This window comes from Streptopelia decaocto, assembly GCF_964273445.1.
Source record: "Streptopelia decaocto genome assembly, chromosome: 2".
In the NCBI taxonomy this organism is placed as follows: domain Eukaryota; kingdom Metazoa; phylum Chordata; class Aves; order Columbiformes; family Columbidae; genus Streptopelia; species Streptopelia decaocto.
The window spans coordinates 100,530,615-100,556,299 of NC_138655.1; the positions used below are offsets into that span (position 1 = coordinate 100,530,615).

General features: G+C 40.2%; 1 protein-coding gene across 7 annotated transcripts in view; it reads left to right on the forward strand.

The window, feature by feature from the left end:
• Nucleotides 1–1,463: 1,463 nt before the first annotated feature.
• The window catches only part of TPPP (tubulin polymerization promoting protein), an 80,197-nt gene continuing 55,975 nt past the window's right edge, over nucleotides 1,464–25,685 (forward strand). For all 7 annotated transcript variants that reach the window (XR_014183403.1, XR_014183404.1, XR_014183405.1 and 4 more), the window contains exons 1-2: nucleotides 1,464–1,552; nucleotides 15,125–15,439. Coding sequence is in view for 3 of the 7 variants with exons in the window: in XM_082046212.1 (XP_081902338.1) it covers nucleotides 15,129–15,439 (311 nt within the window). In the remaining 4 variants the exon portion in view is untranslated. The remainder of the gene's footprint in view (nucleotides 1,553–15,124; nucleotides 15,440–25,685) is intronic.

The following is a 25,685-nucleotide window of genomic DNA, read 5'->3' on the forward strand; positions in this document are numbered from 1 at the left end:
TTAAGCCAAACTAGGTGGAAATGAGATCAAGAGGTGTGGGCACAAGGTGTGTCTGTGGGAGTGAGGCAACTGGAGAAGCTCACATCCAAAGGGACCAGGAGGTCTATGTCAAGTGATGAAGAGGCTGTAAGATCTGAAGGTCAACTGAGACACTGCATGTGTATGTGTGTGTCTGTGCAGGGGGCAACTGGAGAGAAAAAAGATCCAGGCTGGGTGGACTGCGTGTCTAAGCTATTGGGTGGTGTGTGCCTGGTTACTGGAAAGGTCCACAGAGTGCATGGTTATGTGCTGCTGTGTGCAAGGAAATCTGTTCCAGCAGCATGAGTGGGACTGTGATGGTCTTGCGACTAGTGTGGCCAGATGTCAGCAACTGTGGAGACCTGGGATCCACAGCCATTTACTGGATGGACTGCATGTCTAAGCCTAGCTACTGAGAGATCCACAGTGCATGTGTTTGTGAGTGAGGAGGTCTGTACCAGCCATTGGAGTGGCACTGCTGGCTTTGGGGGCTCATGTCTAGGGTACAGCAGCAGGGGAGATCAGGGATCCAGGTACCTGCAGATCCATAGTGTGTGTTTGTCTCTGAGCGAGATCTGTACCAGCAACTGGAATTCTCCCTCACCTCCACAGGTAGATTGTTTTAACTGGATTCCAGCACAGCAGCTGTCAAGTTATGGTCCACCAAGCTCTGCCAGGTCATTGGAGTCTGGTTACAAATGAAGGTATGAGGATGCACAACAACAGTTCATTAGATTTCTGCTGACTCCTGGACTATCTGTGCTCTAAGATTTTGCATGGGGTTACTCCAGATTAGGGCAGGCCTGCTCCTAGGCCAGTGGCAAGCTAAAGGAATGCAAGGTTTTATGGAATGCCTACTGCACTGCACAGCCCTGTCTTCCACGTGATTTTTATTTACTTTATGTCAACAACTACAGCTTAAAGCACAACCTACTAGCAATCCGGACCAGACCTGCCAGAGCTTGAGAGGCCACAGAGGACTGCGGTGCCACTCGTTCTCCGCTTCTCCATCGGGAGGGGGGAATAGGATGCTCGGGATGGCGGAAGCTGGGGGACCTGGCCTCGACTTCCCCGCCAGCCGGGGCGGAGGGTGACGGTCCCGCCCCGCGCCGCCCCTACTCCCGACTAGGGGAGCGCTCAGAGAGCTATCAACTCCTGGCCTCCCCTCCACCTGCCCCGGCCCACCTGCTGCCCAGCACCCGGCAACACGCAGGGAGGAGCGGGCAAAGGCGCCGCCAGGCGCAACCAGCCATTTAAGGCAGCAAAAGCAGCAGCTGCCCCTGCGTTATTCATTACCTCAGGCTCCGCGGGGGGCGGGGGCGGGAGCGGTCGCGCGCCGGACGGCCCGCCCGGCCTATAGAGGCCAGCGGCGGAGGGGCGGGCAGGCGGTGCCGGACGCTTGCCAATGCCTGGGCAGCGAGGGCGGAGCTTGCCGGAGCTGCCGCGCCGGCTTCACACGGGCTCTCGGTAGCGCCGGAGCCTGGGGCCGTGGCAGCTTGGGCTGACGGGACTTGTAGCCACTCGACAGCCGGCGGTGAGTGGGCACCCCTTTCGGGGGGTGTGGGGGGTGTTTTTCTTGCCCTCTCCCGCCTCGTTAGCGCGCTGGCTAATATATTTCTGTTCGGTTAACGAAGGCGCCAGGGGAGGAGGGGCTGGGCGTGCTGGAGAAGCTGCCCCGGGCTGGTGGTGCCCGCTGCTGCCGCGCGACCAGTGGCCCGCCCCTACCGGAGGGGCGCGCTGCGCCCTGCCTTGCTGCGTGCGGCTGTTATGTAACGGCCGCGGGGGGCTGCGCGCGAGGCGGCGGCAGTAGCAGCTTTCCTCCGCAGGATTAACCCCCTCGTTGTCTCCCCCATTCTCTGCGTCCCTTCTGTTCTCCCGCGAGAGCCCCGGGGAAGCGACTGGTCCGGCGGGGAGAGGGGCTCGGTGCGGAGCTGCTCTCCTTTACCTGCCTGTGGGGATGGGCCCCGGCACCCTCATCTTCCGCCGCCATTGGGGAGGGGAGGCGCGGCCGCAACCTGCGCGGGGTGGGGGAGAATGTTTCCCCGCTCCTGGCGGCACTGCCGCGGTAGATCGGTGGACGGGCGATGCTGGCGCCTGGTTGTGGGCGGCTGGCAAGCCGGGCTCTGCCTTTGGGCATCTCCCGGAGGAGCTGGGGGAAAGATCCACCTTGCGCACACACCAAACGTTCTGATATTAGCCATTATCTAGATACGACAGCAAAGCCTCTGCAGCTGCTTCTTCGTGTTGTTATGCAGAACAAGCGGTCCCCTTTTATGGAGATCGATGGGTGAAGACGATTTGCCTTTTTTTTTTTTCTTTCTTTTCCTGAGTGCCCGAGTGTTAGCTGAAGGCTGTCTCCGAGATCTGCTCCTATACAGCGTCCTCCATGAAAACTAGCATCAGGTGTGGGAGACTGTTTAGGGACTGCAGTTTAACACCCGCAGGTATTAAGCCAAGTGCAGTACACACGGGTGAAAAAAACTGGGAGCAGACAAAATTCCGTGAATTAATCTGTGACTTAGGCTACATAGATTGAAAAAACAACAACAACAACAACAAACAAAAAACAAAACAAAAAAAAACCAAAAAACCAAACACTTCCCAAAACAGCAGCGGTTGCAAGTAGTGTTTCTTCAAGCTTGGGTAAAACCTTTTGTACCTGGGTGAAAATCTTCCACGGGAAAGCTGGGTGCATCCTACGCGGTGCTGAATGTGCAAGTGAAATGTGTGTGTCTTAAACGTTCGCAGCTTTGAATCTTGCAGTAGGTGCTGCTGACAGGCGATCTCCCATGTTTTGCAAGGTCTACATGAGTAGGTTTAGGGGGAAAAATTCTTTCAGATTTTACAGAGGATTGCATAACTGCTTATGTTTATTTAAATGGCAAAGAGAAGGAGGGGCAAAACCAACCCCCAGCCTGAAATGAAACACATGGGATGAGACAGTTTTCACTGACTTCTACTGAGCTTTCACCCTGTTTTATCAACTAATATAATTAAATAGCATGCTTTAGAAGGTTGGCGAGTGTTAGCATGATAATGAAACAGGGGTTTTTCTTCCTGTGCTATGAAAACTTGGTGAAAAAACAGAGATACCTATATACTTTAATAGTCTCAGGTTTAAAATAGTGTGGCTGTTTATCAAATGTGTATTATTTATTTTTAACATGTCAGTGGCCATTTTTTAATCCTTTTGTGATGAGCCACTTATTTTTCAATATTTTTTTTACAGGCCCTACAGCAACTCAACCTCACCCCTCCAAAAAAACAAAATTAAATACTGCTTTGAATGCTTGTATATCGGCTAGGTCACAGTCATATGCCTTTAAATAATCCATCATTTGTAACTGCTAAAGTGTATGTCCAGTATTAAATCATTGTACAGTGTAATGGTTAGCATGCTGTGTAAGGATCAAATTGCAGATAAAGTTCACATAGGAATCTCCTTCAGTGCTTGCACTTGACCCTTGTAAATGTAAGAAAAGATCTTTATAAATGGAAATATACATCCAGCAAGTAGTTGTTTCTGTGCCAGATTTAAACTGGATTTGCTGTGGTGAAAAGAATGTATTTTAATTAATTTTTATAGTAGATATATTCATTCCAGTTACTTTCTGTAGGCAGCTGTATGATAGAAATTATTTTTAGTTCTTATGCCTTGAGGTTAATTTGGAAAAAAGCAGACTCTTAGGGAGGGAGACAGGCAGTTATGTCAATTTATGTTAAGATTAGTGTATTCTAACTATAGGTAGAGGCAATTAATTGTACTTATGCATCTAAGAATGCTTTAGAGAATAAACCATACAATGTTTAAACATGATAACTTGCTTTCAGATGATAAGCTAAGATGAAAATTAAAATAATATCAGATATTTTTCTTATTTTGCATACTTTGATTATGTGAGTCTTCAGTGTGAGAATGTAACTGTGTTCACAAGCTTGTATCACTCTATGAAGAAAAACTTAAGCAAAGAACAGTCTTTCCTGTGGTGTAGTCACTCAATGATGTCATGTCCTTTCTATTTTACATGCATACTGCTTGCAGACCTTGCATAAATGAAATGGACTCTTTTCAGCAAGCAACAAACAGGGTTTTTTTCCTTCCACCCATTTTTATGTTGTGCATAACTGAAATTAAATGAAGGTGTATAATTTTCACCCCTACTTTTTCTCTGCCATGCTGGCATGATTACTTTGGGCATAGGTACTTTCAGGTGCCTCTGTCAGTTAGCTGAAAAGAACTTTGCTTACTGTTTATATTGCCATAGTGTCTAGAAGCTGTGATCAGAGACCTTAACTAATGTGTAAGGTGCAATATAACTGTGGAATAACTTGGGCCTGGCCCCCAAAATATGGTGATTCAAAATGGAACACCACACTGTAAGCAGTACAAAAAAGGGAATGCAGCTGTTGTTAAGAAGCTTACGTTGGTACATGTGTGTGCATTATTCAGCTGTGGATTTTATCTTTCTCGTATGTTAGAGCAAAGGGGAATGTAGGTCTCAATATAATACTCTCACAGTTCTCTGGCAGAAGTTCTGGTATCAAAGTGCAATCTTGGGGCATGTGAATAATGGCTTGGATTTGGGGGACTTTTAAAATGTGTTTAAGTTGACTAAATGCTGAAAGTTGAAATAAAAATTAAATAGCCTGAAGATAAAATGTTTTACATTGGGACAATGTAGATTTTTTTTTAATTTTACCATTCTTTAAATTTAAGGTTGTTCTTTAAATTTTTGAAATGAGAGTTTTCATTTCAAAATCAAAGCATTATACAGGAAAAATTGCTTTGCCTTATTCCTCAATGTTTTCTATAAGCTGTTCTAGCTCTTTCTTCCTCTCATCTCCCAAACCCACAAAAAATATGTAGCAACAAATACACCTTCAGAAGAAAGAAATTTCTTAGTGAATTCATCACTCTGCCCAACCTAAACTGCCCATATGTATAAGTACTGCAAGAATTTCCCATTTTTGTGTAGTCTGGTTATTAGAATATTTTCAAATAGTAGTGAAAGTAACTGTATATTGAGAGGATGTTATTGGTAAGAAGACCATACATCAGGGCATAAGGAGCACATGGCCTGTACATGTGGTACAGGACAAGTATGCATATCCTGCCAGGTTTCAGGACCGTTTTTCTGACTGGAGTTTATCTGAAGTGCTGACAGAGCAGAACAGACTGATTTCATGTGTGTATGTGTGTGTTTGTTTGTTTTGTTGTTGTTTGTTTGTGTTGTTTTTTTTTTTGTTTTGGCTTATATCAAAACAGATGGGACGTTTTTCTCTATTGTTGGTTGTTACATGTAGCGGGTGAGCAATTCAGTTTGCACCCGCTAAGAGGGAATTTTAACTTTGCCGGGACTCTAAAGCAGATGTGAAGAAGCCTAGGTTCTTGCTCTTGCCAGTCTTAAGGTTCTGTCTTCTTTTCCTCCTCATCTTTCCCCTGCCTCATAAGTGTACTGATATGAATTTAAGCTTGTCCTGAATAGAAACCTAGGACCCAGAAACCAAGAGGACACAGACCAAAGCTTTAATGCATTGTGTGACAGATGAAAAGACAAAAATGAATCTGCAGTGTAACTGTCTTAAGTAATCATTCTTAACCAGTTTGGCTAATCTCAAGAATATGCTTGTGTGTCAGTGTTCAAATATTGGAGCATTCAGCAAAATGAGCACAGAGGAACTTAAAAAAAAGGACATAACAGTTTTTATTTGAATCTCTGAGTGTTGCAGTCCTAGTTGAAACAAGTTCTTAAATGCACAGTTGAGGAATGGTGTTCTACTGGATCAGTGCTAAGGAAATTCTTGCAATGGAAATTCAGATGCTAAGAGGTCTTGCTCACGAAAGTGTTATTTTGTTGATGACTCTGCTTATTTTCAAATTAAAACCAAATCTGCATCTGCTTGTCTCATCTGATTTTTAGCTTTGGAAGGACCATTACCCAAACATTTCACCAGACAGGAGCTTATAGGTGTGAAAGAACTTACTGATGTCTAGCAAGGCAAGTATATTGTACTGAGCTCTGTGTAATTGAAAAAAATCTCAAAGGCTAATTTTTTTTTTTTTAATTCAGACAAAACTGAAGCAGCAGGCTTGAAGAACATAAGGTATCTTTAGACAATCTAATCTGACTCATCTATTAGTTACTTTCAGTTAGTTATCTGAGACCAATAACATATATTTGATAAAAATCTTTCTTTCAGCGATGCTTGACTAAATGTATCTTCTTTCAGGATGTAAAGTATTTGTAGCTATTCTTGGAAGTTACCTTTAGTGTTTTCAAGGGTCGATTGCCTCTCTCTAAGGAAGTCTTATTTCTAATTTGCACTGGTATAACCTGAATTTTCAGCCATTGAGGTTTTTTTTGTATCTTTGATAGTAAAGAGCTGTTTAGTATGCGATGCAGTTCCTCTACAAAGGCATTTCAGTACCTCACTCAAGTGACTTCAGTCACTTGACAAATTACATTGGTGGAATTCTTTTAAGTCTCTATAGGTGGTACACAAAACCCCCTTTCTTATTGGTGTTTGAAATGATCTCCTTGCTGTACAATCTCTGATCTCATTTCATGGCGTGAATCTTCATTACTTGTGGCTTTGCAGAAATATTTGGAAAGGGTTCTATGGAAGTTCTGATTAGTAGTCTGCCCTGGGTGAGGATGGCAGGAGGGGACATTGTATAGTGTATGAAGAAATGGGGCAAAGCAAATTCTACAATTGTAATATTACAAGTTGGGGAACCTGTACTCAACTAATCCTAAAGTGATGATAGGCCTAGCGTGTTATTTGAAGCTGTAAATTAAATGTATGACTACTGCGGAGAGCAGCCGTTGTCTTCCAGTCTTTTTTGTTCTGTGATTTCCAAGTCCTTTTTTTTTGATAGGCCATGAAAAAAATACCTCATCTAAACAGATGAAGCTCCTCTTTTGTTGTGCCTTAATCAGCACTTCTGTGAAGGCTCTTGCAGACACTGTCTTGTACCCTTGCCTGTGTGTTTATTTGCAGAATATGTGTCCAGATTATTTCTTCATCTACCAATGATAGCAGCCAAACAGAGCTTGGAATGCATGATTAGTAAGTGAAATCTTCAAATGGGCTAGTCATATAATGGAAAAAAATGCATAGTAAGAGTTCACCAGTACCTAAATGTGTGGTGGATGCTTGTATTTATGCTTTTGCCTTCATAGTTGAAACCTTGATTACAGTATATTGTAAAACTAGGTGAGAGTTATTTAGTTACGTAAAGAGTTGTTATGTGGTTTTAAGTGTTGTCAGGTGAACATGTGTCTTTTAGAGGAAAAACGTTCTAATGGAACTATTGCTGATAAAGGTGCGTTTATCTGTGTATAGGTGCTTCATTTATGCATATATAAAGAGGTCATATTTTATCAAGTGGTTCTTTGGAACAGAGAAATGTAATTTACTAAAAACTAAACTTAGTTTTGTATATAAATATGTGATATTGTACCGGTAACTATGTAGGTGGATAGTAATAGTTTTTAGAAACAGAATAAATAATCTCTCTACTTGATAATGTGTTTTCTAAGGTTGTTCCTTTAATGGCATGTATAACTTAATCAGAGTCTGAAAGACTATTTTGGTGAGGAGAAACATTGAACAACTTGAGTAATTGCCTTTTTTGTTACTCTTTGTGTGTCCTGCTGAAGGTTGTAATGTAGCTGTATGATCTACCCAACTTTCTCCTTCTCCATAGTGCTAGGTACGAGTATATTGTTAAGAGAAATCAAGCTTCAGCCATGTAGTTCCTCATAAAGCCTGTGAAAGGATTTAGTTTGAGTAAAGATGGGTTTAAATGTAGATAAAGTTGTGTTAGCTTTGGTGGGTCTGCAGTGTTTTCTGCTCATTTTCCTTCTGTGTTATATTCTAGGGAAAATGGATGCCTCTCATTCACCTGAGCATCACATGGGGACAAATAAGCCCAGAGCAGAACTCAGAAGAGATATGTCTTAACTCTGATTCCTACTGATAGCTGTAATGGAAGCTTAAGGGAAGCTTTAAGAGCCTTGCATTTTATTAGGAGGATGTTGCATTTCTCCAGCTGTTTATCCCTTCCCTCAGCTTGGATGTTTATGCAAAAATGTGGGAAAAATATTCCATCTGCTGTGCTTTGTCTCTGCTGTTTTTATTTGGCATAAATAATTACAGACAAAACAAGTGAGAATTCCCTTTAATGGTGATGCTGTAACATTTTTTAAATGTGGGGAAGATAGATCAAGTACTAAAATAAAACAGATGCAGTTAGATAAAATGCCTTGCACAGTTTGATAGCATTATGGATCCAATTCACTCATAAAAATAGCACTTCTCATGCTCATTGAAAAGTTACTTTCTTTTTTGCTTGAATTGGCTGTAGGGTCTTAAGAAATTTTGGATGGTGGCTAGCTGTGGTGCAGTGGATAGGTTTTACCAACAGTGCAGAAACATATCTGACAAAAATGGTACCTTAAGCGCTTGTATGCTTACCAACACTTGATGTGCAGTAAGGATTAGCAGAAGAATGGAAGGTAAAAACAGATAACAACATAAAACTACAAGGTTGTGTGCCTGTGGGCAGAATTCTTTGTAGTATTCCTATTTTCTAAAAGACAATCACCTTTCAGGTTTAATACCATCTAAGAAATAAGGAAGGCTGGTGGTTTGGCTGGGCTGAGGAGCTGAGAATGTAGGTGTGGAGAGGCTGAAGGCAATGCATTTATAAGAGAATGGCACAGAAATAGGTCTTTTTGTGAGGTTAAAACAAGTAAAATTGTTAATGTTGACATATGGGTTTTCAAATCTTTATGTAATACTGGACTTATCTTAACTTGCTGGCTGTATTAACTGCATTGCAAGGGGTCTACTGTCTCTCTCTTTTCCCCCTACTGTGTTTCTAGTTCTCCATAAAATCAGTAGGTTCCTGGCTACCGTTTTCTTGAGCATTCATTCAAATGTGAACACGTACATGAAGTGCTATCTGACTGAATGTAGAATCCTATTTTTCTTGGGCGACTAAATACATGTATAGATGCTTTTGCAGATTAGTCTTATATTTTCCCCACTTTGGAAGGTCAGGGTGTAAGGAAGATCAGCTGGATGAAATTCATCCATAAGCTAGGAAAAGCCTGCATAGTCATACTTGGCTTAACAGCTCACAAAAATGGAATAGAGTGCTTGAAAGATTTTTTGTTTGTTTGTTGTTTTTGTTTGTTTGTTGTTTTGTTTTGGTTTTTTAACCTGCTGGTAACATTTTGCAGACAGTAGAACAGTATCTTTGCATATAAATGTAGGGTTTGTTCTGTGGATTACCTACTTTCCCTTCTCACTTACCAGATCAGGCCCAGTCAACATGACTTTATGAAAGGAAGGTCCTGTTTGACCAACCTGATCTCCTATGACAAGGTGACCTAGCTAGTAGGTGAAGGAAAAGCTGTGGATGTTGTGTGCTTAAACTTCAGTAAAGCCTTTGACACCATATCCCACAGCATTCTCCTGGAGAGACTGGCAGCTCACAACTTGGATGGGTGAACTCTTCATTGGATAAAGAACTGGCTGGGTGGCTGGGCCCAAAGTGTTGTGGTGAATGTAGCCAAATCCAGTTGATGGCTGATCATGAGTGGTGTTCCCCAGGACTCAGTATTGGGGCCAGTTCCGTTTACTCTCTTTATCAGTGGTCCGGATGAGAGGATTGTGTGTATCCTTAGTAAGTTTAGAGATGACTCCAAACTGGGTGGGAGTGTTGAGTGTTGGGTGGCAGGGTTGAAAGGCTCTACAGAGGGATCTGGACTGGGTGGATCATTGGGCTGAGGCCAGCTGTAGGAGGTTTAACAAGGCCAAGTGCTGTGTCCTGCACTTGGGTCACAACAACCCCAGGCAGTGCTACAGGCTTGGGGAAGAGTGGCTGGAAAGCTGCCTGGCAGAAAAGGATCTGTGGATGTTAATCAACAGCCGGTTGAACAGCCAGCAGTGTGCCCAGGTGGCCAAGAAGGCCAACAGCATCCTGGCTTGTATCAGGAGTAGTATGGCCAGCAGGAATAGGGAAGTGATTGTCCCACTGTACTTGGCACTGGTGAGGCCACACCTTGAATCCTGTGTTTACTTTTGCCCGCCTCATCATAAGGACATTGAGGCACTAGAGAGAGTTCAAAGGAGGGTGACGAAGCTGATGAGGGGCCTGAAGTACAAGTCTGATGAGGAGCAGATGTGGGAATTGGGGCTGTTTAGCCTGGAGTAAAGGAGGCTTATGGGAGACCTTATTGCTGTTTATAACTTCCTGAAAGGAGGTTGTACCATGGAGGGTGTTTGTCTCTTCTCCCACGTAGTATGTGATAGGACAAGGGGAAATGGCCTCAAGTTGTGCCAGGGGAGGATTAGATTGGATATTAGGAAAAAAAATCCTTCTCAGAAGGGGTTGTCAGGTATTGGAACAGACTGCCCAGGGAAGTGGTGGAGTCACCATCCCTGAGAGTGTTTAAAAGGCATTTAGATGAGGTTCTTAGGGACATGGTTTAGTGCTAAGGTTAGGTTAGGTTATGGTTGGAGTCGATCCTGAGGGTCTCTTCCAACCAAAATGGTTCTATGATCATGGACACAGAATGTACAATAGAACTGCTGAGTGGCAAGGAGGTTGCAGAAAGACTGCCTGGGTAATCTCTATTTTGAATTACATCTTTGTAATTATTTAGGATACGGTTAAGGTACCGTCTCCACTCTACTTTCTGACAAAAGCTCTATGGTGTGACTGTAAGCAAAGCAGAACCTTGGACTGCATAAAAACAACAGCAAAAGGAATCGTAGAACAGAAGGGAGTCAAGGACAGAATTTTTAGATTTTTACTTCTTAGTTTTCTGGGGCATATGGTAGAAGAGGTTAAGAATTTAGGGAGGAATCAGGGCTAAAATTGAGAACTTGAGCAGATATTTCATTTTAGGCCTACTTTATCCAAGTTACAGTCTTCGGGCTCAAGATGAGGAATTTGCATTGTAGACTTAGGGTTTTAGCTAGAGGATGACCCTGATGGTCAGTGTAAACATAACTGTGGAGTTGTATTGCAAGTTGCATTGGAGCTAGGTGTTGCACATGATAAATAAGGTTGCCATATGTGAAGGCAAGGATTACAGGAAAGAGTAGATGTTAGTAATAGCATTATTGCATTGTAACTGTGCCATTGTGCTGTTGAGGCTTTTCCCCAAGTTCAGCGGTCTGCTGAACAGAGGCTTGCTTGATGCTTGAATGCTTTCTACCATTAAAAATTTGAACTGAAAGTTTTCCTTAGTTCACAGGACTTTTGACCTCATTTTTTGACTAACCTTTCTTGGTTAGTAAATATTCTAAAAACCCCTGGTTTTGTAATACTTGCTGCAAATAAAAGGAATTCAGCTTACATTCAGAGGGAATGTTCCTAGCCTAGAGGCAAGCTAGACAAAGCAGATGAGAAGGTATATGATATAACCCAAAAAGTTAGACATTCACACTTTTGATAGTGGTGGTTTGGTTTTTGTTGTGGTTTTTTTTTTTTTAACATTTTTTGGTGTGAAAATAGTAAACTGTGTTAATACATTTGCAGCTAGTAAGACTGTATTTTCTCCCTAGAGGCAGAATGTTGGTTCTTCAGAGCACTCTGTACAATCATATACCTGCTTTATGTGGTCTAATAATTAAAGCAGTGTACAGTATGGGATGGGTCCCAGGGCCCTCATTATGTTCTGGACTTTGGCAGCAGAACAGAAATGTTTCTTCATCTCTCTGCTTTGGTTTCCCCGTCTGTGAGATGGCAGCATTGCTAACTTCTGTTATAAATACTAAGCTGTCTGCACTTCTTGAGCAGATTAGACATGCACTAGTTCTCAGAGACAGAGAAGGTACTGCAGTGAATTCTGACTGCATCAGATACATGCATATTCTGTAGAGTTGCTTAAGCTGCTGAAATTGTTAGCAAAAATACTCTGGGTTTAAGTAAGTCTTTGGGTCTTGTTGGTGCTGGGAGATTAATTACTTCTAAGAGCAATTCCCCCAAATCTAAAGCAATGCTGTACCAGAATTCCTTCAATATGTTGACACCTGGAGAGGATGCAGATAAGTGGAAGTGTAAATTAATATAAATCTTTCAGTAGAGCTGACAGTTGGTCTGTACGGAGGCTCTGGGCTTATTTATATGTACCTAGTATTCATGAAGCTACAGAGAACTGACAGCCGGAATTCACAGAAGCAATAGCTGCTTGTCCCCTTATTATTGGAAGAATCCAGGTTAATACGTGACTTTATCTAGGGGAGTTTTCTCAGCTGTCTGTTTGCAGATGAGTATGTATTGTAGTCTCTGGCAAAAGAAAGTTTGATGATATGAGAATACTTCTTTTTCTAATGGGTTAGGCATATGCTGAGAACATAGATCTGTACTTTCAGTCTGTTTTAGCATGAGTTAGTCATGACCTCAGTCAGTTTGATCTCTAGCTTATTCTCTGTCTTCATCAATATCTCTGTCTATATAATGTGCTGCATTATCTATTGCAGAGTGAGAGAAGGGACCAGAACAGGTTTTTTTGTTATACTAATATGACACAGACTATACCACAACATACCATAACATAACACCTAGTTGTCTAAGTATTCAGTTGATTTCTGGAATTCCGTTTTTTTGGGACAGTTGTTCTTTCACAAGCCTTCTGAACTCTGGCATCTGCTTATACCTCTTTCTTAATGTCATATATGGCTGTGTTTGGTGATGTGGACCTGCTAGCTTGGAGCCAGCAGTATTTGGAGAGGTTGGGATCACTGCCTAGTCCCACCTTCCTTCCCTCTGCTGGCTCTGGAAATGTGGTATCTAATTGTGTACATATTAGACTTTCTGGATGGTGATGAAAGGTGTTTCTTTGGTTAGCTGTAATTGTACTTGGCATCTACACAGCTTATGCTTTTCAATAGCAGCTTAATTTTGTTTTACAGAATTTAATAATTGGTATTTTGGAGTAGTCACTGTATTTTGTCACTTCCACCTGTCACCCTGTTGTGGCCTGTCCACAAATTACTGTTAGCCTTTACTTCAAGCAGAAGCTAGCACGTACCTTCTGATACCTTTGTCCTGGAAAAAAAAAGGGTGAGGAAGACTCAAGACTGCATTTGATCTTGAATTTTTGGCAAACAGGTTATTCTGTATTTCTCATTGGAAGATTATTTCTTTAACATAGCATGATCTCTCTCCTCATCTCTTATCACTAATAAAGATACTGACCCCATTACAAATCTGATTTCATGTCCTGTGTTCTGCAATTCTTTACCTTTTCATAGAGTATATTAATTAATATATTTATCTTCAGAGCATGTTGTTTGTAGTGTTAAGAAACAAAATTTTAAGTTAAGGGTAAGTCAGTATTTTCATAAACCATGTAGCTTTTTAGTAAGTTTCCTGCTATTACATGGGATTTTAACAAACTGTAATTATGGTTCAATAAGAAAAGGCATACCTATGACAATTTTGGGCAACCACAGCAGAAGCCTAGTTTTAATCTATCCTTGACTGCCTTAGATGGTGAGAAGTTCTTTGAAATGAGTCTGCTTTGCATACCAGATTTCACCATTCAAAGCTGAACCCTTTTCTGTAGAGCGTGTCCTGTTCCCCCAGCCCAGAAATACTTGAAACACCCCAATACAATGTTCATTTACCGATGTCTGAGAGAACTAAGTCTATTAATGGCCTTTCTAAAGGCCAAATATGTTCTTTAGGCATTTTTCCTATACCAAGTCTAGAAACTAATTTATTAGTAACTGAAAGTAAGTAAAAAATGTTTTCAATAGATACAGCTATCATATTGAAGACAGTAGTATGGACAAAAAATAATTTAGCCATTTTAAAAATCACACAATTCAGGAAATCAGAACCCTTTCAAGTGTGGGTTTCAGCTCATGATTTGAAATCACTACTTGCTTTTTTAAACACACTTCTGCTGTGCTGTACAAAGTTGAGTTATGGCTATGGGTAACATGGGATTAGGCAAAGTTGGTCAGCAAGGTAGTGACGCTGACTAAAGAAATATTTTAGTTCAGGATATACTTAAAAATGTAGGCATGTGGTTATTTTTTCTAGTTTCGGATGAGACAAGACCAACACAGATGTTTTCTTGCTTATAGTTTGTAAACTGTTCAATTGTTGTATCTTTCAAGGATATTTACATTGAATATAGATTCTTGACAGAATTGCTAAGAGCAAGAGGGGGGGATTGGACTAGAAGATCTTTTGAGGTCTCTTCCAATCCCAAACATAACTGTGATACTGTGAAGAGAAAGCTAGCCCAAAAAATCTCTTGGAAGATTGATTGACTGCTTCTATGGCATGCTTCTGACACGTTAGGGCTTTTTTCTTTATGAAGACACCTGAAAATAATTTGTGTTCTGCTGCTCTGTTTAAGGTTTCTTTTAAAAAAGGCAAACCTATCCTACATGAACATAGGGTAACCTGAAAGTTGTTCTCTGCAGTAATGACATCCCTTCTCAGTGCTTCTGCATCATCAATTTAATTCCAAATGAATTCTACAGCTACAGTTCTTTGAATATAAACTTGAGAAATAAATGGTTTTGTTAACTAGAGAGACTTATCTAAGCATTTCTGAGGCTTCCTTACTTGTTATCCCCTACATTATATAACTTTAGTAGTATAACATTAATACTTCGCCACACTTTCAAAATATTCATTTTTCAATTAAAAATAATAATAATAATAAAGGTCTCTTTATTTTTCCTTTAGAAATAAAAGTAGATAGTAATGCCCACAATGCAAATGGTATACTTTTATTCAAATCAGTAGAGTGACAATTGCCATTAAATAAAGGAACAAATACCAAGTCTTCTCTTATAGGCTGACGTAATGACAGTGCAATTAGGTTTATGCCCTATTTTGGAATGTTCCTTCCTTGACTTTTTTTTTTAATATGCTAGTTTTTTTTTCTAGATGGGCAGAGTTACACCGTTCTATGTATTGACTGTTGTTTGATAGTGGAGGGCACTGAGTTCTTGCTAACTTGGTATACCACTTATTCTTCATACGTTATGACAGAAACTGTAGCCTGTAAGTAAACTAGTGCAAGTTAATGTAGTGAGTTTACTCTTCTCTTCTTTGTAGCACAATGGCTGACAATAAAGTGAAGTCAACAAAACCTGTGAATAAGACTCCTCCAAAGTCTCCTTCAGACCCAGCAAAGGACCGAGCAGCAAAACGATTATCTTACGATTCAAACAGCTCCCATGAGGGAGCTGTGGCAGGAGAAATAAGTGCCCTGGAAGAGGCCTTTAGAAAATTTGCCATCCATGGTGATACAAGAGCCACAGGAAAAGAAATGCATGGGAAGAACTGGTCAAAGCTATGTAAGGACTGTCATGTGATAGATGGGAAGAATGTGACAGTCACAGATGTTGACATTGTCTTCAGTAAAATCAAGTAAGTTTATTTCTGACAATATTTCCTTGTCTCCCCAGCATGTTTTGTAGATATCATCTAAATTTATCTTCTGTTGCTTACAGATGTTGTGAGGCACTGTATGTGTTTGCCACAGTTGATCCTTTTCTTTTTCCTTATACTGTGATGCTTTGTTTGAAGATACAGCTTTCAGCTTCTGTCATGCTATCTTAAACTGAGTTCAGTGTCACAGGTATTATGCCATACAAAGAGTTATGATGTGATCAAAACAAATGCAGGGTATTCAAAAAAACACTTCTTTTGAACTGCAGTAAATGATGTGAATGTTTCCTGAAGGATATCTGAGTGAAGTCAGGATGTAGTTTTATATCTTTCCAAAATTCAGCCACAGAGGACAGAGGTTAAGGTGTACTAAAAGCCATTATTCTAACAACAGTCCTGATGTCCAGCATACCACCTACTCAAGTTTAGAGTGTAGGGCCATGCCAAACAGATGATGAATTTGTGATGCAGACTGATGGCTGTAATTAGTTGGTTAGGATTATCTCAGTGGTCCTAGTTGTGAGCAGACTGGAGCTTTAGTGAAACTTTCTCCCCAGATCGAAAACATAGGCAGGCTTGATTCAGAAACTTGTCACATCCAAGGGAAGACATTCAAATGTTCTGGCATATTCTGTATGAAGCCCCAAATATTTTTATTTTTTTTTGTTCTTGCATTATGTGTAGCAGTGGGTCATTTTCACCTTCTCTCTTCCCTGGTATCTGATCTCATAGCCTTGTCTTTTCTGCTTTTCATTACCGCAGTAACTGTTTAAATAGTCTCTGTTGAGGGTTTAGATTGTGGGGTGACAATAAAACCCTGGCAGATGTATTGTTAACCTCCTCTCCCCCCTACTTCTCTCTTTTGGCCCTCCCTCTCCCCCCCCTTCCCACTAAGGACAGGTGATTGGGAGGAAAAGAAGGACAGAGAGAAGAGAGTTGGAAAAATTAACAATGTTTTACTAATGCTACTAATAAGAATAGAGAAAATAATACAAAATATACAAAACCAATCTTTAAAGTCTCAGCAACTGCAGAGCCGGCACCCAAAGTCCTGGATTAGACTCTGCAGCCAACCGGAGCTGGATTCAGTCTCTCACTAGGCCTCAGTTCGCAGGGACAGCTAGCAAGATCCTCTCCTAATGTTGGCCATAAGCAGAAGGGAAAAGAAGGCAAAAAGGGAAAAGAGACGAGCTCCTTGTGATCTCCCACTTTCATATAAAGTATTCACGTGAATGGAATGTTACACACAGTTGGTGGTCAGTTTCTTGGTCACTTGTTTCACATCGCCCCTCTCGCGAGATGTCCATCCATGCTTATCAATAACTTCACATTCCATTGCTATGTTTACCAAAACGTGTATCTGGTTCTCCAGGAAAATGCAGCTAATATGAAGGCTTTAGCTGACAGGCAAATTCACTAAAAGAGAAACTTGTTTTTTAACAAAACCAGGATAGTCTCACACCTCATTGTGTTGAGGGACATGCTTTAAGGAAGGTCCCTTAATTGTACTTGTAGCTGGTATGAATGTTTATTTGGCTTATGCTCTCAACTGTTGTGGTGTAATGTTGGGGAGGACATGCAAACGAGTTGCTTACAAGGGTAGCTGAAAAAACTTGATAAAAGCACTGACCATTTAGAGTGCATCAAAGCATAGAAAGGCAGTGAAGAAAAGGACCTTGATCTTGAAAGGCTGTCCAGTGTAATACACATAGTTAGAATGATATTACTTATTTGATTTCTTTTTCTTTGTTTCTTTTCACCTCAGAGATCTTATCTAGATAATTGAAAGCACTACGTATGCACACTTCAGCCCTCTTGTTTTTGTATCAGTCCACTTTCTCTTTGAGTCCCTACTTTTATTTTTTGGAAGTTGTGTTGCTGGAGTTAGGTATACTGTCAGTGAACTAGCTTATTTGAAATGGATGTTTAGGGTATAGGGTTGCTTGTTTCTTTCTTGATCTATGATACACAGTGCTGGCATTTATTTTCAAATTTTCTTTGGCTTTCATCAACTTAAAAATTTCCCTGTATTTGTCATCACAGGAAATAATAAAAAATCTTAGAGCTACTTTCTCATGTCAGTATCTGGGCAAGTTAGTGATAGAATAGCCCCATTATATGGCATAAACAATTGTGCAACATTAGCAGCTATAAAGAAGTATCAGCTTTGGTGCCTGCTGAGGTAGAAGGAATCAGGTCCTGTTGTGCAGGCATGAGTTTTGATGTGGTGGGGACCTGAGGCTCAAGGGGAATGTTAACATATTCCCTTGTGATTGTTCAGTATTCTCAGCTCAGCTGGGGGGTTCTTGTGTCTGCCTCTGTGGGGAGGTACCTGTTCAGCAGTTTCTCAGACCTTTCTTCCTGACCGCTATGAAGTGTTATCATTTCTCCTGGAAGAAGCATACCATCTTTTCTTCTCTCTGTCTAGTATTTAATAGTTTAGAAGTTAAATGCATCAAATGCAAAGGCATTTTAATCTTGTTTATTAATTACTTGCTTACCTATACTGTACATATAATGTATTTTATATATTCTTCTCTTTTAAAGTTATTTTCTTTTTAAATTGATATTGCTTAAATGGCAGATGGGGAAACTTACTATAGCTGAGATTTGCTGTCTTTATTAGGAAGATCTGTTTTTCATGTGCATGCTTTTGGTAGGTATACTTAGGTATACTTCCGCATTTTCTTAAATATTTATTCTTGAGAGCATATGTCAGCAATTCTTTTTAGTCTAGATCAGATTTATTTCATCTATAGTATTTTATGTTTTAACAAGAGAAGATTTAATGGCTATAGTTACTCAAGTATTAGCAATATACTGTAACTTAGGAGGCTGATGCATAGGCTGAGTATGCAGGGTTCCTCAAGCGTGTTCAGACAGCTGCTTTTCCTTGCTTTCTCTTTTGCTTCATGTTTAACCCTCAGCTAAAGGATAATGTTCGATTTGGTGATGCATTAAAATAGGCATATTCACAAAATATACTTTACTCATTTCTGTGTTATAAGCAGCTTTTTCCCAGCGGAGCATGAGGCTTTTTGTCAACCCTTCTGTGTTGAAAGAAAAACATTGAAGACTATTAAAGAATCTACAGTTCCTCAGAAAGTGCCAGGTACATGCCTCAATGAGAGTTATGCGTATAGGTATCAGAAGGCTCTGTACTCCACTGTTGCTTTTATGTTCTTCAGCTAGACTGCTTCTCACAACATGGACTTTGGCCTGGGGTTCTTAGGGTCAGCCATAGTGGTTCAGTCAGATGGGGCTGATGGATCTTGGCAGTTGTAGTCTGGCCAGGGAACACACCCAAAGATAAGAAGAGATGTTTGTCAGGATAAGAAGAATTGGTCTAATTGGTCTAATGCAAAGAATGCACAGTAGTACACATGAAAGAAGGACTGATAGAATTGTATGTTTGGTAAGAAAAGATGTAAATTGGGTGATTTCCCCCCAGTATTTTTGTTTAACAGTAATTTGTATGTTCTTAAGGGTCTCACAAATCTTTCCAATTTGGCGGATTGTTACATAAACTGTTGTGTGTTTAAAAATTTGTTTAATGATGTATTCTTCTGCATTTTTTTTTCTTCTCTATTTTTAAAGCCTATCTATTGTCAGTGCAGAAAATACATTAAATTAAGCAGTAATGAATTTTGCAATGGAATTACTTGAAATGAAAAGCCAAAGCCCACTTGTGAGAGTAGCCATGTGTATATGTGTATATGTGCAACTTATATTCAAGTTGCATCCCTGGACATCAGAGAAAAACCACCTACGTTTATGCTAAATATTTGGATTGCACTAATGCGGTTAGGATAGACTGCCATTTCTATAAAGTTTGAAAAGTTTTTGGTTTTTTTTAGGTTATAAAAATATACAACAAAGACATCTCACATGATATTGTTATCTTTCTATGCATGTTGTACCTAGAAAAGCAAAAGAAATTGTGAGGAGTGAATTACGAAGTTTTACAGTATGTTATAGGAAGAAATATATTAAAAATGCAGCAAAACCAAAAAAAGTGTACATAACTGTACATGCAGTTACATACTAAGCTTTCCTTATTGTATTTTTTAGTTTCACAGCCAAAACTTGAAGTTGGACTCTTTTCTTCATGTGTTTGTGGGACTGCATACTACGGTAACACTATGGTTACAGGATAAACTTCCATTTCAAAGCTAGCTCCTTGCATTAAGTTATGTAAAAATCTCATTTGCTAATTGGTATCAAGATAGCTTTTTCTCTTTAAATGGCAAAAGGAAGCAATGCCTTATCTGAAAAACCTGCTTATATAGTTTTTGTTTGTTTGTTTTTTAAAAAAAGAAAGAGCCTGAAAATACTTAGTAGGAAGTATTTTTTTTAACTGGCCCATAAAGTCACAGTCACATTCCATGAGAAGGAACGATTTCATAAATTACTGTTTATGAAATATTTATGACAGGACCAAACCAAATATTTCACCATTTTTGCAGTGATAACAATTTCAATCTCCTTCTAGCTCAGGCTTTTGCTAAAATGTAAGGTTTTAGTATAAATATCTTAGTAATATTAGATAATTCAAAGCATTTTTCACATACTATCTGAGCCTTGTATAGACATCTTTATATTGGGCAAATTAAGAGTGATAAGGCAATCTGAGTCTACTGAATTTTGAGACATACAACTTGCAGACATGCAGTAGCATTTGAAAATGGATGTTTTTCATGAGAATGGGAATTCCATGGATATCTTTTTAGTAGCTGAAACAATCATCTTCCTTCTTGGAAGTTTTCCTCATCAACTGGCCATTTCTTTTATGTTACTGTTCCAGAGCTGTAAAATTTTGTAGGCTGTGTATCTTGTGCTTGCAGAGTGCAGATATGGGTTCAGTGAATCTTGTTGCCTTGGAGAAAGCAAGCTCATTGGTGACACAAGAGAAGGGCACAGAAGTGTTCTGCATTTGGTATGAAAAGCAACATGTGACTGCATTCTTCTTAATCCAGTAAGAGAGTGAGACACAACAGTCTAAGAACTTCAGGGTTTTTGTATTAAGGAAAGCAGAATACCCAAGTAGAATAGATGTTACTGATCTCTGACCAGCATTATGGAATGTTGCCTTAAGAACTTAAATTTCTTTGTTTATTGGGGTCAACAACTGCTCTGGGAAACTGGATATGTTAGCTATGCCATACACATACTCCACTTGTTGTATGTAGTTAATATGGTAATAGTAATAGCCCTGATATAAATACCTCTGCTCTTATTTTAGAAGTGTTACCACTAAACACTGCAAGAATATTGTTTAAGCACTGCTATAAAACTGCTAATTCTATGACATTATTAGATAGAAAAATAAAAATATTTCTGTTTACACTGGCATGTTACTATGGTTGCAGGCAGGCCTGGGTGATGTCAGGCCCTGGATTCGTTGTAAGCATTTATTTAGGTAGTTGTCTCCATGGAAACATTTATTTGTTTTGATGTTACTATGTGTTAAATTTTAAACAAATTTTTGTGGTTCTATACTGGATTGTTATTGAAGACTAGTTAATCTACAGAAGCCTTGTAAATATACCTTACTCCCCATTCTCTAAAATATTTTTGGTAAAAGATCAAGTGAAAGCATAATTGTCCTCTCAAATTCCATTAATAGTTTCTTATATTGCTTTGACATGTTTTCTTGTTGCTGAGGAAGCCATGTGTTCTAAAGGCCAGAAAACTCTCCTCCATTTTTTTGAGAAAGGAAGGTTTTGTTCCCATGGGGAACCTTCACAACACACTTTACTGTGCCCTGACTTCTCAGCAGTCCCACCCATGCTCTACACTTAGTACATCTTGCAGTCAGCTGTTCAGCCTGGTTCCCACAGTCTGGATCAGTCAGGTCTCTGCAGGGCTGCTTCCACCTGAGGCGAGCTGGGTCTTAATTCAGCAGTAGTTCACCACTGCTGCAGGAGTGTGGAAGAATTTAAATGGATAATGTTTGCTTTAAGCAGCTGGCAAGATAACTCTTGGCAAGAATGGGTACATGCTTTCCCCATTTGTCAACTATAATATAATTATTGTCCTTTCTTTTTATTGAACAATTACGATACTTCTTGCCTTCTGAATGTATGTGAAAGGAGTAAAACTTTGACACTTGCACTCATTTAAAACAAATATCTCTCCTTGAGGTTTCTCTGAAACAACTTGTATTTAACAGAGATTTTACTGAAGCCTCTCCTAATTTTTGAAAATATCTGAATAGGTATGGAGTGGTCTTTCTATATAAATCGAGCACAAAGTAGTTGTAAGTTGTGTTTTACTTCCCTACTGGAGAAATTCTTTTAATGGTGACACAGAATCTGATTTGCATAATCATACATCATGCTCGAAGTAGCTGTAACAGTTAACTTGTGTACATTAATATATCTGTGTTACAAAATAAGTTTTAAGTGGATATAGAATGGCATGTGGAGCGTAATCTGTGCTAAAAATTATCTCCCAGGCAAATCGTGAAGTAGTAGAGTTATAGACAGAAATGTAGGAAAGTTACAACAGAAACTTTCCTACATTTCTGTCTATAACTCTACTACTTCACAATTATTCTTTACCACATCATCTGTATGTATCATCAAGTATTCATGTATGTACATATGAATGTATTGTTTCATCAAGTACTCTTTACCACATCATCTGCACTGTATTTTAATTGATTCAATCTCCTGTTCAAGAAGCCAAATGTAATGTTGCCTTTTGCACTTTATCCTTGAGATATTAAAAAAAAAAAAGCAAATGTTCTCCCCCTTCTACCAAGAGGCATAACTTCTCATAAATGATTACTTTTTTAGAAGATGTATTTAGATTCACTTGCTATTATGCAGACTTGTTCTGTGCATGTAAAATGGATTAAGTTCTGTACCCCAAATGATATATGCTGATTATGATTTTAAAAACATCATCATGAGTAGACATCACATGAAAACCCATAGATATGGTGGTGGGCGAATAATTTCCCAGATGATACAGAATGCTGCATGATATCATACAAAGTTCGCTTGGTATTTCCTACAGCTTGTGGCATATGCTGCTTATAGACTACAATGACTTCTAGTGGTTTAGAGTAGAGGTAAGACTCTGACATGAGATCTTGTCGTGTGTGTTTTTAGAGGGTTTTTAATTACTTTTTTTTTTTTTGCGCAAGTCAGCCTTATTGCACAATAATTTAAAATCACCTATTTTTCATTTATAAAAGCAATTAATCAAAATCTGGGAGGGAGATGAAGACCAACGTGAGAGGTTTCTCTAAGTACACTGGTAGCAAAAGGTGGGTCGACTACTTGGTGTGGCAGGGGACCTACTGACAAGGGACAGGGAAAAGGCGGAGATCCTCGAAATTTTTGCCTCCCTTTTGAATCAATAGGGCTTGCCCTTAGCATTCCCCAGTCCCTGAGCCTGCCAGCAGAATCTGTGGGCATGAAGCAGAACCCACAGTAGAGGAAGACAGAGTAAAGAATGACCTGAGCCAATTAGACATACGCAAGTCCTTGAGACCACGTAGGATGCATCATCTTCAAATGGCTGTGGCAGTTGGGGGAGGTTCCCAGTGACTGGGAAAAGACAGATGTCACATACATCCTCAAGAAGGGCAAGAAGGAAAATGCAGTTACCTACAGGCGAGTCAGCATAACCTCAACCATGGAGGCTGTGAATTAACTCCTCTTGGAAGGCCTTTCTCAACACACAAAGGATGAGAGGGTGCTTTGGAGCAGCCAGTGTGGATTTGCCAAGGCCAAGTCATGCCTGATCAACCTCCTTGCTTTCTTTCTATGGTAAGATGACTGGCACTGCAGACAAAGGTGTGGAGTATACATTAGTTGTGGCAAGGCCTTGGCCCCAGTTGCATCATCACCAGGTTGGTGAGCTATGGGCTGGATAGCAGGCTGACAGTCTAGGAAGCAGCTCTAGTGGTTTTAATAGACAACTGACTCATGAATGTGGGTCAGCAGCAGCCCTTGCAGTGAGTGAGTTAGGGCAGCATGGGCTGCATGAGTAAATGTGTGGCCAGCAGGTCTGGGGAAGTGACCCTTCCTTTATGTTTGGCACTTGTGAGACTGTATCTGGAGTGCTGTGCCCAGTCTGGGGCTTCCCTGTGCAAGAAAGAGAGTTATACACTGGAGCAAGCCCAGTGCAGGGCCACCAAGATGGTTGGGGGCTGCTTATGGTATATGATGACCATGGCAGGAAAAAATTACGTATCATTCTTTATGTTCCTGTACAGAGAATAGAAACTAGCTTGGTGTTCTGAAGTTAGAGCAGAAATGTTATAGGAACAAAGCATGTGTTTGACTTCTAAAATAAGGACATGAGCTAGAAACCCTACATCTTGTAAAGAAAGCTAATATACCATAAATGTTGTAATTCTGTTTAATTTGCCTGTGTGTATAAAGCTACCAAAAGAATTAAGATGTGGTCTGTTTAGGGTGTGATGCTGGTAAATGGAAGCATTTGATGCAGTTTTTCATCTTCCTTCAACTTTTTTGTTTTTTAAAGATAATGAGTTTACTTGGGAGACGCCCATTCTTGTGTTCTTTCAGTTTTCTAGAAATTTAAGAGGACTATTTTACAGCTGAATCAGAACACATCTCATCAAAGACTGGTTGTAGCGTTAAGCTGAAGAAGGTTTCCCCAATGCCCCAGCTTAAAAACCCACCAACCAAAGCCAAAAACACAAAAAAACCCAACCAAACAAAAAGCTAACAAACAAACAAACCCCATGTGTCTCTACTATCCTCCCTGTCGTGTTTTGTCTTCACCACCAACAGGAATGTAAAACTCTTCCTCAGAGAAGTCTTGGCATATTGTTTTCAACTTTGTGGAAAGCCATGTTAATCAGGCTACTAGATCCCATGATTTGTAGTTGCCTGGAGTCTTGAAATGCTTGGTAGCTGGAGTCTGGGGCTAACATTACAGAGGAGGAAAAGAAAGGGTCACTTGTCAAGACTGAGTGTGCAACACCTGATCTGCCCCTTAAGGCTGGGCACTGGGTCTTATCTTGATGGAGTTAGATCTGGGCCAGGCAGGTTTAAGTTATTGATTTGAAATTGTTCCTGGGAGCAATGTTATATACAATGCACCTTCTTCCTGTGTTTTGGTCTAGCTCTAGTCAGACTACTAGTTGGCTAGAAGTTTTAGATGCTATATATGAGTTAGGACTTGCAGTGTTAGGAAACCCAAGTGGTATTACCAGAAGCCACTTCTTTGAAAGTCATCACCCTGATTAATTAAAAGTGCTGTTACTTACTACTTTCTGGCTTTATTGCAGTTGCTTACCTTTTTCTTGTGTGTCTGTGTGCACGCTAAACTGAAGAAACATAGTTGAAATTAATTTTTTTCTTTCATCATCTGGTAATACAGAGTTAGTGCTGTAGACTTGTTCGTCTCTTTGTCTCTGCTGATACAGCAGAGCATTGTACCACTTAGTGTAATTTGTGATCATGGGCACCAGCAGCTGCAGAACAGTGGTGATCTTTGACACCAGGCTGTGACTCTCGTGACACATGACAGTACTTGCTTCATTGCCCAGTTGTCTTGGGTCTTTATTCTGTGCCCCTCAGTTGCAAATAGTCTTCAAGAAAATAAGCTGATGAGAGGAGCAGTTGCTGTGCTGTCCGTGGCTGTGTTTTTCTTTAAAAGCTACCAGTCGCATCCTTTACATAGCATATATAGTTACAGAAGTATGTACAAGGATAAGTTGTTTTTGTTTCAGCTAACAACAGATACACAGTGATACTATAGCATGATAGCATTACACCACAACCAAAAAAATCAGTATGAGAAAACAAGATAGGTCTGTGCTTATTGTTTGGAATCTAACTCTGTTATACAAGATCTCCAGATATGCTAATTGTGCTTCCCAGTTCAGTACCAATTAACCCTGGATTTATCTTCTTCATATCTGAGGTGTTTGTTATTCAGTGTGGGGTAGTGTTTGTTAAGCTTCTGAATGGAACTGACAGTGCTGAGAATGGAGAGTTTATCTGACCTGGGGAAGTGTGGAAGTAATACAAGAGGCTACTGACATGAGGATCATAGAGGAGAGGGTAGGCAGCACTTACTCATCATCACATGCAGTCTGTATTTCACACAAAGTTGTTGTGTGTTCATTTTTTTGAAGAGCAAGGCTCTGTGGTATGGGGTGAATGAAGAGTGGTGACTGCACTGTTTATCATCTTGTCCAGTTGCTTCCATGTGTATATATACTGCTGCCCACCAA